Source organism: Salvelinus sp. IW2-2015, linkage group LG4q.1:29, assembly GCF_002910315.2.
Source record: "Salvelinus sp. IW2-2015 linkage group LG4q.1:29, ASM291031v2, whole genome shotgun sequence".
Lineage (NCBI taxonomy): Eukaryota > Metazoa > Chordata > Actinopteri > Salmoniformes > Salmonidae > Salvelinus > Salvelinus sp. IW2-2015.
In genome coordinates, this window is record NC_036842.1 from 59,750,954 (window position 1) to 59,770,014 (window position 19,061).

At 43.6% G+C, this 19,061-nt stretch overlaps 1 protein-coding gene across 1 annotated transcript in view; it reads left to right on the top strand.

Annotated features, from left to right (window-relative positions):
- LOC111962261 (cytosolic carboxypeptidase 4) overlaps nucleotides 1-19,061 on the top strand; it is a 141,188-nt gene that overhangs the window by 33,617 nt on the left and 88,510 nt on the right. The window contains exons 8-18 of the mRNA XM_070442990.1: nucleotides 3,282-3,490; nucleotides 3,790-3,949; nucleotides 5,267-5,334; nucleotides 7,576-7,692; nucleotides 10,888-11,330; nucleotides 15,075-15,158; nucleotides 16,965-17,054; nucleotides 17,501-17,649; nucleotides 18,136-18,223; nucleotides 18,510-18,642; nucleotides 18,853-19,006. Of these exons, the coding sequence (XP_070299091.1) occupies nucleotides 3,282-3,490; nucleotides 3,790-3,949; nucleotides 5,267-5,334; nucleotides 7,576-7,692; nucleotides 10,888-11,330; nucleotides 15,075-15,158; nucleotides 16,965-17,054; nucleotides 17,501-17,649; nucleotides 18,136-18,223; nucleotides 18,510-18,642; nucleotides 18,853-19,006 (1,695 nt within the window). The remainder of the gene's footprint in view (nucleotides 1-3,281; nucleotides 3,491-3,789; nucleotides 3,950-5,266; nucleotides 5,335-7,575; nucleotides 7,693-10,887; nucleotides 11,331-15,074; nucleotides 15,159-16,964; nucleotides 17,055-17,500; nucleotides 17,650-18,135; nucleotides 18,224-18,509; nucleotides 18,643-18,852; nucleotides 19,007-19,061) is intronic.

The window sequence follows — 19,061 nt, forward strand, 5'->3', positions numbered from 1 at the left end:
AACAGTACACTAATATCAAGCAATACAATAACAATACACACGTAAGAAATATCAGAATGAGCAATGTCAGAGTCCGGAGTATACACTGCACAAAACATTAAGAACACCTTCCTAATATTGAGTTGCACCCCCTCCTTTCGCCCTCAGAACAGTCTCAATTCGTCAGGGCATGGACTCTACAAGGTGTCGAAAATTTTCCACATGGATGCTGGTCATGTTGACTCTAATACTTCCCACAGTTGTGTCAAGTTGGCTGGATGCCCTTTGGGTGGTGGACCATTCTTGATACACACGGGAAACTGTTGAGCGTGAAAAACCTAGCAGTGTTGCAGTTCTTGACACAAACCGGTGCGCCTGGCACTTACTACCATGCCCCGTTCAAAGGTAGTTCAATCTTTTGTCCTGCCCAGTCACCCTCTGAATGGCACACATACACAATCCATGTCTCAATTGTTTCAAGGCTTAAAAATCCTTCTTTAACTTGTCTCCTCTCCTTCATCTACACTGATCATAGTTTTTAATTTATTTAACAGGTGACATCCGTAAGGCATCATAGCTTTCACCTGGTCAGTTTATGTCATGGAAAGAGTTCTTGTGTGTGTGTGTGTGTGTGTGTGTGTGTGTTGTGTGGTGTGTGTGTGTGTGTGTGTGTGTGTGTGTGTGTGTGGTGTGTGGTGTGTGTGTGTGTGTGTGTGTGTGTGTGTGTGTGTGTGTGTGGTGTGTGTGTGTGTGTGTGCGTGTATATATATATTATATTTAATTAGAAGTGTAAAGACATTATGGACAGTATATGAATAGAAAAGGTGTGTACAGCAGTAGTTATATAGGATTAGCCATGACTAGAATACAGTATATACATATAAAGCGGGTAATACAGAATGTAAACATTATTAAAGTGAGCCCCCACAAAAAGGCCCTTAATAATAAAGCCATAATAACATTTGCGATGTGGCATAGGCTACAGTTGAGCAGAAGCGTTTTTAGCATTTCCACACATGGGGAACATTGTCATGACAGAAAGCATTAGCTGAATCTTCTTTATTACAACATAGTGACCGGAATGAGTGGCTACACTGACGCTGACAAACTGAGTTCAATCTGGTCTTGAATTCAAACAAACAACAGCCCAGGCCAATGAGGTGACATACAGATTGTAGAATATTTGGAGGTAATATATATATTATAGGCTACAGTAGGCTAATAAATACAAGTTCCAGTGGCACACTGATTCACCCAACAATGAAGATGAAGCCATACTGCAGGATACTAATCACGGTGATGGCCGATGCGCTCCTCTTGGCAATAGCCTATTTCACGGTGAGCTACTTTGAAAAACAGTGCTGCTGTTCACCAAAAATGTCTCTATTTAAACATTTGCAAAAGGCAAACAGACAGCCGCAATCAACCATAGAAAAATAATGTATAGATGACAATTCCCATTGAAGTTAGGACTGGCAGCTATTGCTAGCATACCCATGAGTTTATCACTCAAACTGTCAGAGTGAGAGGTTCTAAAATCCTTCTATGGATTATATGTCTATGGGCACAATGCTACAAGCTGTATATTTGGCGCGCATGCTGCCCAAATTGCGGCCTTCCTGACTATAGGCAACCGGTAACTGACAAAATAAAGAATAATACAAATAATAATAAAAATACACTATATATACAAAAGTATGTGGACACCCCTTCAAATTAGTTGATTTGGCTATTCTTGTTGCTGACAGGTGTATAAAATCTTTCCTGAAACAGGAAAGGGCCTTCCCCAAACTGTTGCCATAAAGTTCGAAGCACAGAATCGTCCATAATGTCATTGTATGCTGTAGCATTAAGATGTCCCTTCACTGGAACCAAGGGGCCTAGCCTGAACCATGAAAACAGCCCCAGACCATTATTCCTCCTCCACCAAACGTTACAGTTGGCACTATGCATTCAGGCAGGTAGTGTTCTCCTGACATCCGCTAAACCCAAATTAGTCTGTCAGATGGTCAGATGGTCAAGCATGATTCATCATTCCAGAGAATGCGTTTTCACTGCTCCAGAGTCCAATTCCGGCGAGCTTTACACCATTCCAGCCGACATTTCGCATTGCGCTTGGGGATCTTAGGATTGTGTGCGGCTGCTTGGCCATGGAAACCCATTTCGGGAAGGTCCCGACTAACTGTTCTTGTGCTAATGTTGCTTCCAGAGGCAGTTTGGAACCTCGGTAGTGAGTGTTGCAACCGAGGAACTCTGCCTAGAAGTCGCCTCTTCACCGTTGACTTGGAGACTGGCACTATTTAATGAAGCTGCCAGTTGAGGACTTGTGAGGCGTCTGTTTCTCAAACTAGACACTCTAATGTACTTGTCCTCTTGCTCAGTTGTGCACCGGGGCCTCCCACTCCTTTTTCTATTCTGGTTAGAGAGTCAGTTTGCGCTGTTCTGTGAAGGGAGTAGTGCACAGCGTTGTACGAGATCTTCAGTTTCTTGTCAATTTCTCGCATGGAATAGCCTTCATTTCTCAGAACAAGAATGGACTGACGAGTTTCAGAAGAAAGTTATTTGTTTCTGGCCATTTTGAGCCTGTAATCAAACCCACAAATGCTGATGCTCCAGATACTCAACTAGTCTAAAGAAGGCCAGTTTTATTGCTTCTTTAATCAGGATAACAGTTTTCAGCTGTGCTAACATAATTGCAAAAGGGTTTTCTAATGATCAATTAGCCTTTAAAATGATAAACTTGGATTAGCTAACACAAAGTGACATTGGAAGACAGGAGTGATGGTTGCTGATCATGGGCCTCTGTACGCCTATGTAGATATTCCATAAAAAATCAGCCGTTTCCAGCTACAATAGTAATTTACAACATTAACAATGTCTACACTGTATTTCTGATCAATTTGATGTTATTTTAATGGGGGAAAAGTGTCCCCAAACTTTTAATGGTAGTGTATACTTAATTCTTTTCAAATGTGCTTTCTCTTGGGCACCCCACTGCTCTGGGCCCAGGGGCTTTAGCCCCGGTAAGCTCCCACATTCATCCGGCCCTGGGTAGAGTACCTAGTGGTGATGACTATTTCAATGTCCACAAAGCAGTAGTTATATAGCAGGGCAGAGACATAACCCTTGGCCACAGCAGTGATCTCTAAGGAAAGGTAGGTCGAGCCACAGCCTGTTCAACCCGCTACCATCCAGAAGGCGAGGTCAGTACAGGTGCATCAACGCTGGGACCGAGAGACTGAAAAACAGCTTTTATCTCCAGGCCATCAGACTGTTAAACCATTTTCATATCTTTCTTTCAGAGGCCAATGTCAGGGCCGCTGTGGCCAAGGGTTACGTGTCTGCCCTGTTGAAGCTGTATGAGGACTGGCACAACAAGGACCCGGACCATGAGACCATCCCCATCCGCCTGGCCCTGCTCCATTGCCTGCACCAGACCACCCACTGCAGCGCTGGCCGGGTCGCTCTGGTGGCACAGGGGGGCATCAGCCTCCTCTACCACACCACACAGGTATACCCACACATAGCTTTACGTGCTACCAGTCACTGTTATAAGCAATAACTAATATCCCTTACTTTAATTGCTTTTTTTTAACTCCTTTGTAATTTCTCAGATCTAATTGCTTTAATGATAATGGTTTTTTATAATTGGAGTTGGTATTGCCTGGCAATTCTGATTGCCCTCGCCAAGTTATTTGCGTATAATACAGAGCTTGATTGTAATGCTGGATAATGCATGCTAATGTGGGTAAAAAAACCTAAATACATGTAGGAGGTGGCTGTGTTTCTGTTTGTGTTGCTGTTTTGAAGACCTGCCTGGCCAGTAACGGTCTGGAATATCTGGTGGAGTATGCTGTCCAGCTGATGAGGAAGTGCTATCCTAAATGTCCCCTGCCTCTGACCTCGGATCAGAGTGTTTATACCTTCCCCCTGCCTGGGAGGCCTGCTGACACTGCTCCAGGACCCCAAGGTATTGTTTGCCTATCTCTATTTTCATCAGCCTCTCTCCCTCGTACACTTTCTCCCTTTCCTTCTCTCTCTCTCTCCCCCTCTCCCTCCCTTTCTCTCTCCCTCTCTCTCTCTCTCTCTCTCTCCCTCTCTCTCTCTCGACGTCTCTGTCTTTCTCTCTTTCTCTCTTCGCTTCTGTTTCTCTCTCTGTCTCACACTCTCTCGGATACTATACTGGGAGGCGTGTGATGTTTAAAATGTTGATGTAACTGCGAGAATATGATGAGCGACATTATCCCACTGTGAACACACTGGCAGTGGTCGGCAGTGATAAAGTCTTCCTGCCATGTTTGTCATTCAGCGAGCATAGGCTTGGTTACCCTGGCAACCCTGGGTCTCTGAGGCAGACTCTTTAGATGCCCACCTCATTTCTCTTAGTGATGAGGCACACTTCATCTGATCTGCCTATAAGAGGGTGGCAGTGAAACTCTGTGAGAACAGGATGGAGCACAGGATGATCCATCCACAGGAAAGAATAGGTATGCGCCATGCATTAATGTATGATTGTACGTGTTGCTGAACTACAAACTGGCACGTGCTCTTACAACGTGAGAAAAATCGGAAAAACCATTGAAGATCTATATATACAGGGACCAACAGGGACATATTTGACAGCTTTCGAAACGGGATACTGTCTGCAGCGCCGCACATCAACATGATCAGCCTGCAACGTTGAAATGTAGTGTTTCTCTGGTGACATCAACGGTGACACACCTCTAAAATCTGCTAGAGGGCAATGGTTCCTTTAAGACCCCTGCAGCTACCGATGCCACACGGCCCTCTCAGTAATGACCCTCCAAATTGAAATACCTTGATATGGCCGCCGTTGCTACGAGGCAGATTTCATTTTGCCATGTTCCTAGCTCATTCTGGTGCATTCTTTTCATCTGTCTGCTGAGATAGCCCTGACTTCACCTCTCTCATCTGCCAGTCGAGTTAGCAGACTAGAACATCAGGCTGACAGGTCTACAGAAACAAAAGAAGATCAAGTTTTGCGTTTTAAGTTCAGGCACAATGCTGTAAAATCCACATGAGACAGACGTGTTAGGACTTTGTAGGGTATAAAAGATACAGGAACATATCGAAGCTGTCATATTTTTTTGTTTTGATCCCTGCCACACGTCTGTACTGTGCATTTCACATTTTGCATATTAGTCATGCACACATACATCACATGTCAGACAGGAACAGATTTCTCACGGACCAGTTTGTTTTGATCCTACACAAATAGTGCAAAAGCCTTTGACATTTACGTCTTCGTGTCTTTTCTTTTCCCAAGATGTCAGCTTCGAAGATGATAGTGACGACGACATTGAAAATGAAGAGGCTGACTGCGGCAAGGAATATGTGAGTGATTTGTGATCCTCGCTCGGAGGCAACACACACATGCACACGGCAGTCATGCGCACACATACACACATGCAAACACTCACTCACTCAAGCACTCGCACCCAGTCACACTCGCACAGGCACAGACGCAATCTGACACATGCAATTTTCCTCTGTAATTTCTCCTAAATGAGTAAATGGGAGTGTATTTGGCTGATCCGTTACTTGTGAAAAGGAAGACGGTCTGTGCGTGCTGTGAGCTTGACGTGAAGTGCTTCCTGCCTTCACGTTACTTCAATAACAGGACCTCTGATGGAGGCAGAAATCAATGCCACCTCGCTGCTTTCGTTCAAACCCCCAGTGTCCGATCTGGAGCGTGAAGTCCCGAGCTCTGCTCGTCGGCTAACTAGCGGATCTAAAATGTGTTAGATCCCCAAGGTGAATTATTTGAAAGTTCGCTTTGAAATAAATAGTGATCCATTCTGACTAATACATTTGTCATCACACAGGACCACGTGCTGACACAGACCAATCACGGGCCGGCAGGCTACAAGGAGGCTCGCGCCATTATGCACACTCTTTGCACGTGTCTCTCAGGCAGGATGAAAATGACTACATCGACCATGATCCTTTGTTAGTTATGGCCATTTTCACCGTGATTCGTAGCAATTTTTGGTGCCATTCAGCCCCATTCAGCAATATGGCGTGCTTCAAATTCAAATACTTCCGGCTTCATGCGCCATTGGGAGTTGTCCATAGGAATACGTGGATACCGTCAGCGCTGCCACTATCTACAGATTTTAACATCTATGGTTCGAACACACTGAAGCCCCCATTATCCTCCTCCCTCCTAACATATCCATTTCATTGTATAGACCTAATCTGATGTGGCCAGAGGCTAGGCGCGGCTGTGGCTGTTTGTGAATAGCAACATTTGGCACGCTGCAAAATCGACTTGTTGTGGGTAGAGGGAGAGGAGGAAGGCAAAGCCAGGGTATCAGATCCATGCTGACAAACACCAGCAGCCACATCTATTATCTGACACATTTGTGTATGTAAAGCAGCAGGAGTGTTGTGTTCTACTGAGTTACTGCTGTTTTTAAGTCTGAGCGCTGTGTGCTGGTTAGTGGTTAGCATCCAGGCCCTGCTGCTGGACACTGTCAGAGATGGGGCTCTTTAGTAGATAGATACTGTCCTTAAATGACCTCACCCACGTAATCGGATATAGCCCAACTCTCTATCAAGTGAATGGGTTTATCATGCTGCTAGTGGACTGTTCAGTGCAGGACAGTATGTGTCTGAGGAGTTGTTGTTGTCTGTTGATGAGCCTGACGCCAGCCGTTTGTTTACCTGCCTCCTCCCTCTGGAGTCCCAGAGTCAAAGGTTTAGTGTATTCCTGATTAATGGATGTACGCACCAGGTGTGTCGGGGTTTAGAGTGCAGACAAATAGAACAGAGGTCATGTTGTCTGGATGTGTGCAGTGCTAATGTGGCGGTAGAGCTGGGAGGATAACCCGAAAATGATAGAAATCGGTCACTTACCGTGAAGATTTAGCTAATTTTGCTCATGTTGTGAATTACGATAAATAACCTACTGAAGACTTGTGAAGTTTGAAATTAAATACATTTGCATTTATGGGTGATTGTTAATGGGACAATCGATAGCTACAACATTCAAAGTAGCAGTCGTAGTTTTAAGGGTAATATATTTTTAAAAAACTGTTGTGCACATTAAAGAGGCAATCAGCTGTTGAAGCAATAACATAGTGTACTCCCCACCACTGTTTTGGTAGAAAGTGGTGGGGTTGGGACTGGAGAAATGTAACCAATCTCAAATTCAAAGACAGAGCTATGGATGCAAGGACTGACCGTCGATAGTTTTAACCATGTTGAGGCTATACAGTGGGGTACGTCAGTTCAACTACGCTCATGAGGCATGTATAAGTTATATTCTTCAAGAATCAATTGGTACATATCATTAATTTATAAGTAAGAAAAAGTATGCAGCAACTGCTGATTTCCCCTTTAATGTTATAAACGTTTCATTAAATTTGTCGTGATATGGATTTCTGTCCATATCACCCAGCTCTATGTGGTGTTACAGCTCTGTGTGTGTGTGTGTGTTCGTGCGTGTGTGTGTGTGTGTGTGTGTGTGTGTGTGTGTGTGTGTGTGTGTGTGTGTGTGTGTGTGTGTGTGTGTGTGTGTGTGTGTGTGTGTGTGTGTGTGTGTGAATGCATGTGTGTGTATCGCCCCGGCAGGATGATGACCTGGAGTCAGACGTGAACAAGCTGCGGTCCCGGCCAGAACCTGACAGGCCCCTGGAGCAGCTGGGTCAGTACGTCAGACTGTGTCCTGAACTCCACCACGACTTCCAGGTAAACATTGTTCTCCTGTGCCCTATCCCTCCATCTCTCCCATAGGAGTCCAGTTACAGTATCAGACATTGATGGTCTGCTCTAAATAATATGTTATCAATACCATATCATAGCAAATGCCTGACTGACTCTCAGCAGTTAATATCCATAGCTACTAATTTATTGGTACATTGTGGAATGTGTTTAATCAATTGTTGATTCTAGCAAGGCTCCAAGAGCCCAGCCTGAGGTGGATAGATGTGTGGATACTAGATGAGTGTCCCATGTAGCTCAGTTGGTAGACCATGGCGCTTGCATTGCCAGGGTAGTAGGTTCGATTCCTACGGGGGAGAAGTATAAAAATGTGTGGAATCACTACTCTAAGTCACGCTGGATAAGAGCATCTGCTAAAATGACTGTGCATTATGCCTATCCTAAAAGTCAATCTAAGTGCTGACCCCACTTCTCAGGTAAACGTTTTCTACTCAGCAAGACCCAGAGAGCCTGGGAAGTGGTCTGACTGTGAGAGGCTGATAGCTGGTAGCAGGGTATGACAGCCACTATTATCCTCTGATAAGCAAACCGTTCTCAGGGCAACACTCAAAATCATTAACCTCTATGGAACTTCTGGGTAACAGTGTTTCGGGAGCAGAAGGATTCTAGTGAACCACAACGGGATTTCATAATTTGCGTCAAATTTCCATAGATTTCCTTTCTTTACAATTTTCTGTAGGATTATCAGGGTAATACTAATAGGGTATCTAATTTCACAAGTGAGCTGTTGGCATTTAAATTGCCCCTATAACTTGACTGACATGTGTCAGGCAGTGTGATACCCCATGACATTGTGGTAGACTTTAGACTGTTGTTGAGTTAAGGCAAATTGAAACGCCAACAAGCCTGTGAGAATGTATCTCCTCCCGCTGCATGTCTTCTCTCCTCCTGGCGCAACTCTCTTCATTTCAATGATATCACAAGATTAACTGCCTCTGCTGAAAAATACTTCTTCCCCAATTAATTTGCGGCTGTCTCTCTCTACTGATGTAGTAATTCAGCGTGCCATGAAACAACAAGACAATTAGGTTAGTTACATTCCCAGAATGCCCTTCTTCGGAGAGGGGGCAGAGATTACACAGAAAGGTCGAATGCATTTTACATTCCTTGTTCACACGAACTAGCGGTGCATTTTATTTTGGCTACTACAGTGTGTGTTCACGTTTGATTATAGTTTTAATTCTATGTGGAAATAGGACTCTGAACACACAGCAGTGGAAGTTCATTTTCTCTGAGCATTGGTTGTGTTTCAAAAAGAGAAAACTATTGCAATGCTTAGACAGGCGACGTACAGTAGGCATAACTTATCCATTATTGAAGTTATACCTGAGTGATTACATGTAATGAGGTTGTCATATCTGCTGATCTCCATGATCAAACAAAACATAATAATAGGCGTACAGTACCTTGATACAGCGTGTGACTACAAGGTAAAATAACCATGGTTCATTTATAAATCCTCAATCTGTTTCCTTATATTTTTAATCTTGTCCAAGTCCAAGAGATATGCTTTCCCTGCCCTGGGGACTGTAGTATAGGCGTATGGGAGTGGAAGGCAGACGGGAGTTTTCTCCCCCTTACGGTCAGATGCCTGAGGAGACTGCGGCTTACTTTGATCAGAGCTGCTTGTATAACACCTCTCAATGAGACCCTGGTTGTCCATTCTCCACTTTTATCCCAGGATCTTCAAGACGTTCACTGCAGCACAACTCCCAGGTGTTCCTCTAATTATGGCTTTGATTATTATGAGTCGTTAGAATGTGAGCGTCGATTTCCGTCCTGCACCTGCATCATATCTACGGTTTAATCAAGAGAGATTCTAATGATGATGTTCTGTAAATCGCAAACAGCACAATCATGTTTTCAACAGTCCTTTTTAATTTGCTGGATTCAGTAATCAAATTGACACTAGAGATTCGATCTATAGTGTTTGTTTATGGGGAATTTTTCATTAAAAATGAAAAGGATAAGTCACATTATTCCTGTGCAGCAAGAAAGCGAGCTGTTTAAATTTATATGCTATTTCGTTTAGTTTTGTTTCACATGGTACACATTGCTTTGTTGAGTGCATGAAGCCAAACATGCATTATTAAAGCCCAAGAAGAATGATGCCTTCAACTTTTCCCCCTGAAACCTGCTACCCTGCTTTGACTGCATAGTGCCTAGAGTGATTTTTCAAAACATTTTAGCAGATGCTCTTATCCAGAGCGACTTACAGAAGCAATTAGGGTCACGTGCCTTGCTCAAGGGCACATCGGCAGATTTTTCACCTAGTCGACACGGTGTTTCAAACCAGCAACCTTTCGGTTACTGGCCCAACACTCTTAACCACTTTCTTTTTCTCTCCATCTTTCTTGCTCTGCTTCAATGATACCTACAGTATGCATTTCTGCATTATACTGTACATATCCATTGGTATTCAGCTCTGATTTTAATGCTAATATGATGTGAAAGGAAGTGAATCAGCAAGTGCGCAGTGGAAACACTGAAAAAACTCCCAAACTCATAAGTTTAGCATAACTGCTGAGGGCTAGAGGTTATGAGATACAAAGAACACACAGTAAAAAATCTGGGTTTCCAGACATTCCCACATGCTTTACTTAACCTTTTACATGCTAATCAATGCCTGTGCCCGTGAACACTAGCCGTTGACACACATCGACTTTCTTATAGCTTCACAATCTTCAAGGAATTAGTCTCCTGACTCCTCTCTGTGGAATCATAGAACAATTATGCATAGGTTTTAAATTGATATTCAAGTTGCGAAATTGCAAGGATGGGGCCAATGATGCTTCATATTTTCTGCTTGTCAGCTGCTGTAATTGCTAGACCTCATCTGCTTTCAATATCAAAGGACTGAACACCGTTTTGATGTCACTGGGAATGGGACGTTAAATATATATTCTTGGGGGCACCATCAGAGGTGTTCTTTATGTTTTATTGACCTTAAGATGTATTTCTCTTTTTACTAATGAATGCATTTTAATGTTCCTTTTTTATTCGATAAGATCCCTTGAGTTTATTATTTGCATTGAGTTGTTACGACGACAGTATATTTAGCTAATCATGGCTGGTGTGCACTTTAAATGTAACCAGAGGCGAAGAGGGTAGCACATACCACCTGTAACCCCATTTAGGTTTACAGAGTACCATGTCTTTCAGGACTTGGACTCGGACTCTGAGGTAGATTCAAGCTCCGATGAGGAGGGTTTACTCAATGAGGACTTCAGGACTGATGGAAGATCCAGAGTAAATCTCAGAGATTCTCCATCCCATTCTCCCCTGGAGCACCCAGTCTCAACAGTAGAGGGAGACCAGGATGGCAAAGGAGAACCTCCAGAGAACCATCTGCAGGCCTGTGACTTCCACAGCCACTTCCTGTCTAGCTCCAGTGTGAAGCAGGACAGCCACCCTAGCATGGTAGACAGGCTGCTGGAGAAACACGGGGCCTGCATCCCCCACCATGACCCACGCATGTACACCGCAGCAGCAGCCCTCACCAAGTCCATCCCTGAGTATTCCATCTTAGCCTTCCCTGACTTCTGGGGACATCTCCCTCCACAGAGTAAAGAGCCAATGGCTGGAAGGAAACCCAATGTGCAAAGGTAGGTAGATGTCTCCATATGTCAACCAGTGGTTTTATATTTATGTAAGTTGAAGGAAAAATGCCATTGAGGACAGAAGAAATAGCACTGCTGTGGCTCCCCCTAACTAAATTGCAGTGATTGATGAGTGTGGGAATGATCGAGCCATGTTGATGTATTCATCACGGCATGATGGGAGGTCTTGTCTCAGTGTGGTACTAACCCATTAGACCCATCCCATCACTTCATTTGCATAAATCCCATTTAAAGAAGGAGTTTATGGAGCGTGTTCGAAGCATGTCAGGAAGGAAGATGTCAAATATAAGCTTGGTCCTCCTACTTTCCCCACTGTCTTGATTCCTTTCTCTCTCTGTATTGTCGGCTGTTGCTCCTCTCTGTCACAGATGGCACAGCACAGATAGCATTCATCCTGTCAATTGTCTCGGATTGATTTCATTTTTGGTGTATGCCACCTTTGGAAAGTGGTTGATGGAAGCAGGTTTCTGGAAGTGATTGCCAGAAGAATTTTTGAGAAGAAACAGACATGCCGGCATGATTAAGAATCATGGCGAAATTTTCCCTGTCTTCTTGGATGGTCACCTCACTGTAGTGATTTAACAGTCTAACATCCTTCATTGAGACGAACACAGTGTTCAGCACTCTGGGAATGTTTGAGAGGGTTTGTTACTCGTGATGGGGGGGAAAATCGATACAGTTACATATCGGGATATTCTTTTTGACTATATTATCGTATTGTTTTGACAATATCGCAATATGCGATAGTTGGCTGTACCTCCACCAAAACTCCAGTATTTTTCCTTCATAGCTTGTCTTCATCTTCTTTTTAAATAGGGAGCCAATTTGTTTTCAGCCCTTTTATTTCCCTGACTGATCAAAACAAATTTTCTCATGCTCTTTCTTGTCTCTGCAGCAGACATATGATGGGGCAATATGTTAGGAACATCGAAACGCAATAAAAATATTGAATTGCAATACAAATAGAATCGTGAAATTCGCAATACATATCGTATTGGCACCTAAGTATTGTCATAACATCGTATCGTGAGGTCCCTGGCAATTCCCAGCCCTCTTACTTTACTGTACACTTTTCCTGGTTGAATATTTTAGATCATACTCTATTTCTACACCCTACTACAGAGTAGTCAATATAGTTAGTCATTTAGAGGGGCCATACACAACAGTGGGAGATGTTTCTGGGCTTGAAACAAATCGTTTGCTGCTGCTTTCTGCAGAGTGAGTAATATAGGCTTACAGCATTGCAATGTTACGTTGATTGTAACTGGCAAATAATTCTGTAGCGTCTAAGTCAGGTTCAAGTGCTCTTTTTCAGTGTGAAATACCGGAAATATTGTAAACAATAGCATGTCATTGAAGCGGCATATTATATGCAGATTTCTTTTGACCTGTAGTGTTTCACACAGTAGAATACTTCTCAAACCTGTCAAAGGCATTATTCATGTCATTTCCTACACTAGAATATGCACAGAAAGATAGGACTTAGCTAGTCTTGAAATGTTTTCCACATCTGATTTTAGCATTATTTACAAGCAATGTGTAGTGTATTTGTATTCTATTATGTATGTGTAGTGTATTTGTATTCTATTATGTATGTGTAGTGTATTTGTATTCTATTAAGTTTGTTTATCCTTTTAATGAAAATGCTTTGGTCATTTGTTTCTGAAGCTTTGGGATTATTTGTGAGTCTCAACAAATGCTTAAGTGTCATTGACATGTGTAATCCATAATGGATAGATACCCACCTTTCGCTTATCGTTATCTCAAGCAGCCAAGCTGTATAATTTGTCAGTGCACAGGATCTTTGTCAGTCCCTTTCGTTCTACTGCTCCCTACTGAAGTCAGTCAACCCAAATGCATCCCAAAGTGCCAACCTTTTATTAAACACTTATTCAGTAATCTAATTAGGCTATGTGGCAGCTGCCCGGACCAAAACTTGTTTTCTTGGAGAACTTTTCAAGGTGCAAATGGCAGATTGTGTGGAAAGGAAGTTTATTTCAGTCATTTCACAGTTCATTGTGCTCACCCTGGGAAGAGATAAGTCTATGTTAGCTCTATTTAGTGTCTTCTCTGCAAAAGCCATTTTTCGGGACTTAAAGTGATTGACAGTCTGTGACATTTAGGTTGCACAGATGCAATTTTGTCAGGCGCTTTACTTTTTGGGAGTCTGTGTTCACATTAAATAGTTCTAAATACTTTTAAATTCAGCTTTCACTAGAAGTGTATGTAAATTGAGATTTCCCTAATGTAAAACACATCTAAAGTTTATATTTTTAGGAAAAAACAAGTCGACTCATTTCATTTGAAGGGCATCCCGTCCGCTGGGCCCCGCTTTCTTGAGAAAGTGTTTTCAGCCTCTCTCTAACTCTTTCTAACTCAGTGGGATGGTTACTGGCTGTTCTGTCCCCTCAGGACCCGGTGGGATAGAGCCAGGGCAGTGGTCCTCACAGGCATGGCCTGATCAAACAATCACACCCTCAGGCTTCATGCGGCCTGTGTCCCCCTAGCCTCCTGGTTATCTCCCAGCCTTTCTGATTGTCCTCTGGTGTATTTGTTTAGAGTGCTCTGAGTCAGAGCGCCCTGGACGGGGATGAAGGAGGGCTCTGTGGCTGCACTGGAGACTTTTCTCCTGCCTCGTCCTGTAATCCTATATTCAGAAAGAGGAGGAAAGGGATGGCGGTCTGATGCAGTGCTCCTCTGTGCCCCTCGCCTCTCCTCTTAATTTGGGGAGTGATAAGGGACCTTGGGGAGGTGGTGATGGGATAGTGAGAGGAGAGGAGAGAGTGAAGTGCACCACAGAGTCTCTCTCTAGCTACAGTGCTGAGAGAAAGGAAGTCCTGTATAGGGTACGCCTGTTGCTGTGCTGACTCACCACTCCACTACACAGAGAAACTAGGTCTGCATGGGGTTGGAGGCATTTCAGATTTAGTTTGGGGAAATATAGAAATGTCCAGTCGAATTGCCACATGCACTGAGTGTACAAAACATGACGTAGATTGACAAGGTGAATCCAGGTGAAAGCTATGGGATCCCTTGTTGATGTCACCTGTTAAATCACTTCAATCAGTGTAGATGAAGGAGAGGATAAATAATGTTTTTTTTGGTGAGACATGGATTGTGTATGTGTGCCATTCAGAGGAGGAATGGGCAAGACAAAATATTGAAGTGCCTTTGAACGGGGAATGGTAGTAGGTGCCAGGCGCACTGCAACGCTGCTGGGTTTTTCACGCTCAACACTTTCCCGTGTGTATCAAGAATGGTCCACCACCCAAAGGACATCCAGCCGACTTGACACAACTGTAGGAAGCATCGTAGTTAACATGGCCCAGAATCCCTGTGGAACGCTTTCGACACCTTGTAGAGTCCATGCCCCAACAAATTGAGGCTATTCTGAGGGCAAAAGGGGGTGAAACTAATGTTCCTAATGTTTTGTACACAGTGTACATTTACAGTATATGCCCGCTTTAGGCTGACTTCCAGGGTTTATGAACTCTAATGTAATTGTTTAACTCAATGAGACTATCATAACATGCTTTAGATGTCAAAATGCTGTACTATTTGTACTATTCATTTTGGTAATAAATCAATATTTAGGCCAGTATCAGCAAATCTAAGAGAGTAGTTGACGCAAAATACTTTCCATGTCTTTAGGAACGTAATTACAGAACCGTAATTAATACGATTCTGTATTATCCTTGGTGAACATGTACTGTACTCTGTCTCTGACAGGAAGAAGGTGTTTGAGGACATCCAGCGTCTCCTCAACCCTGAGGACGTTATTGATGAAGTTGTGTTTGACCTGGAGGACCGCAGGTGAGTGTTAACAAATCAGCCACTCTCTCTAGGACTGAAGCCACTCCTCTCCACAGGCAGTTATCATATGTTCCTATCCTCTATGGATGTCCGCCATAGTTGGTTGAGACGGGGACATTTCTGCTGAAATATCTTGCTTGTTATATAGAAAAATGTTGAAACACCAGAGCACTTGAGTGCGTAGGTGGATGTCTAATGGAAAGAGGACATTGAGTAGAGATATTCCTGGGCTCTGCTGCTGCGGACTCACCTGTTTTGATTTGTCAGTTGACTGCAGAACTGCTTTTTAAGTGCCGTGGTAATGGAGGATGTCAGAGGTATAGCATGGATACTGTAAGAGCAGCTACACCATCCTGGTTGGTGTTGTGTTCTTACGGCATGCTTGATAATCAGAGCATCGCCAGGCACTCTCAGCTAGATTATGTGCATAATGAGAAGCCTCAGGTGCCATTTTCTGTTACTGGTCAGACTGATAATGGATGGGTCCGGTCACTGAAGTACAAAAGCTAATTCAAAATGACCATTACCCTCCTAGTCATTTTTGATGTAGTCAGGTACTCTGTATTAATGTGCCCCCCCCCCCNCTTCCAGTTCTCTGCTGCCAATGACTGGAACGAACTGCAAAAATCACTGAAACTGGAGACTCATATCTCCCTCACTAGCTTTAAGCCCCAGCTGTCAGAGCAGCTCACAGATCACTGCACCTGCACACATAGCTCATCTGTAAATAGCCCATCCAACTATCTCATCCCATACTGTTATTTATTTTATATATTTTGCTCCTTTGCACCCCAGTATCTCTACTTGCACACTCATCTTCTGCACATCTATCACTCCAGTGTTTAATTGCTATATTGTAATTATTTCGCCACTATGGCCTATTATGGCCTATTTATTGCCTTACCTCCCTTGTCCTACCTCATTTGCACACATTGTATATAGACTTTTTCTATGGTATTATTGACTGTATGTTTGTTTATTCCATGTGTAACTGTGTGTTGTTGTTTGTGTCACACTGCTTTGCTTTATCTTGGTCAGGTCTCAGTTGTACATGAGAACTTATTCTCAACTGGCCTACCTGGTTAAATAAAGGTGAAATATTTAAATAAATAAAATAAAAATCCTTATTGGATATGTACTGTACTGTCTCTAACAGGAAAGTGTTTGAGGACATCCAGCGTCTCCTCTACCCTGAGGACATTATTAATGAAGTTGTGTTTGATCTGGAGGACCCCAGGTAAGTGCTGACCAGTCAGCCACTCTCTGACTGATTCCACACAAGCAGTTATCATATGGCCGTATCCTCCTGTGGATTATTAATGGGTGTCTACCATAGCTGCTTAAAACATCTGCTACCAGGCAGTGAAATACCCTTCTTGTTACTGACCAAATGTTGAAATAGCAATGCACTTTGGTGGGTATGTCTGGAGAAAGCATATTGAAGGAGATATTTCTAGACTCTGCTGCTCCAGACTCATCTATTGATGTTTTAGTTGAATGCAGTGGAAATAGAGGACGTCAGATGAATAGCATGGATACTGTAAGAGCAGCTACACCATCCTGATTGGTGCTGTGTTCTTACTGCATGCCTGATAATCAGAGCATCGCCAGGCACACTCAGCTAGATTATGTGCATAATGAGAAACCTCAGGTGCCATTTTCTGTTACTGGTCAGACTGTTATTGGATGGGTCCGGACACTGAATTACTAAAGCTTAAAAATCTAAATGACCATTACTCTCCTAGCCATCTATACTTGTTGATGTAGTCAAGCTACTCTATATTAATTAACCTCCCCCACCCCCAGCTCCCTGTGCTATCTTGTTCACTTCAACTCCCTGAGCTTCTTCTCCAAGTTTGAGTGCGGGAACCTGCGCAAAGCCATTCACGTCCGTAGGTACGCTTCTCCGCTTTGTTCCAGCTCCTTCCTGCTTCCTGGCAGAGACCTGACTACAAGTAGCACATTCCCCTCGGGGCTCATTTACGCTGTATTGAAAATCAAACAGAGTCTCTCAAACCTCTCCTTTTGGTTCTGTAAGGAAGGTGTCCCGTTGACATATTTCAGATCAAATTAAAGGTTTAGTCTATACTTGGACTGGAATTTCTTTAAATAATACATTAAGTCTTTGTAAAACCGTTGCACTGTAGAACAGTTAGAATACAACATAGACAGAAAGACTTCTTTCTTCATGATGTAGGATGTGTCCCAAATGGCACCCTATTCCCTTTATAGTGCACTATGTTTGACAGGTTCTGGTCAAAAGTAATGCACTATACAGGGAATAAGGTGCCATTTGCGATTCATACGTAATCTCTGTCTTCAACCTCCTCCCTCTTCCTCAGTCACGAGTACGATCTGATCCTGAACGCGGACGCCAACTGCTCCCAGCACCACCAGTGGTTCTATTTCGAGGTCAGCGGTATGGCGGCAAACGTGCCCTATCGCTTCAACATCATCAACTGTGAGAAAGCCAACAGCCAGTTCAACTACGGTAAGCACAGATAGCCAGTATAATGACACCTCACTGGATAAGCACCGAGGTAGATGATTGTCAGTATGTATTTTAGGTATTTTAGGACCCCTGTGTTGTTGATCTGTCTACACGTTGGGGGGTTGGGGGGTTGGGGGATGGGTCCTCAATCCCCCTAAATGTGCCATTCCCAGTCCCCCACACTCAGGGCTCCTTCATTCTCATCCTCGTCCGTTCTAGAGCTCAGCAGTGGGCCTGGGCCACAATGGTACTCTCTAGAAATGTGTAATTGGAAAAAAGTACAATGGCATTTTAAAAGTCCTTTAGGGAGTTTACTTTCTATAGATTTAGTAAACTGTACTGTATGTTCTCCCTGTACTGTGTGCTCTCCCTGTACTGTGTGCTCCCGTCTAACGGTGCAACGTTCTGTGTGGTTTATGTTGCATTGTTATCAATCTGTTCATTAGTGTATCGATACCTAACAGATGCCTTACTGTCTGTCCCCAGGGATGCAGCCTGTACTGTACTCTGTCAGAGAGGCTCTGGAGGGACGACCCAACTGGGTCAGAACTGGAACTGAGGTCTGCTACTACAGGTGAGTGACAGGAAGACATTTACACAACATTTATGCTACCATCACTCAAATAGGCTGCAGATACTTTTTTAACGATAGCTAGAAGAGTGAGATTTGCCATGTAATTTGGTGCGTGAACACACCATTATATATTTACTGATATCCATTGCAAGCAGATTTTAATGGCTTGTTTGTTAGAGTTTGCTTTGTTCTGTAGCTAACAGTGCTGACACAATGTTACGGTCCCTACAGTGGACTTCTCCAAATGGCATAACATTTTGTAACTTGAGTAATGCTGTTTTTGCAGAAACAGCTTCTGTCCGAGCCGAGGCCAAAAGAGCTCTTCCTTCTACACCCTGACCTTTACCGTGACCTTCAAACACAACGAAGACGTGTGCTACCTGGCCTATCACTACCCCTACACCTACTCTGCCCTCCAGGTACAGCACTCAACACCCTGCTGTGTGTGTGTGCGTGTGTGTGTACATACACCCACACCAACCTTGAGGTAGTCTTGGCATTCTCCTTCCAGAGCATGTGTCTAGAGTGGTTATTTTGGATGTGTGTGTACGATCTATTTGTGTTAGCAATTATGCCCCATGCATCACGGCAGTTTATTTAACAGGCCAGTGGTTATCGCTGTGTTTCAGAGTCACCTGCAGGTGCTGCAGCGGTCAGTGGACCCTCGCAAGTTGTTTTTCCGCCAGCAGAGTCTGTGTAACACACTGGCTGGTAACCCCTGTCCCCTGGTCACTATCACTGCCTGCCCCTCCTCCAAAAGCTGGAAGGACTTGCATCAGCTGCGTGAGTCTACAAACCATGTCCCACTGCACCTTTGCTGTGTGTGTTTGTGTTTGCG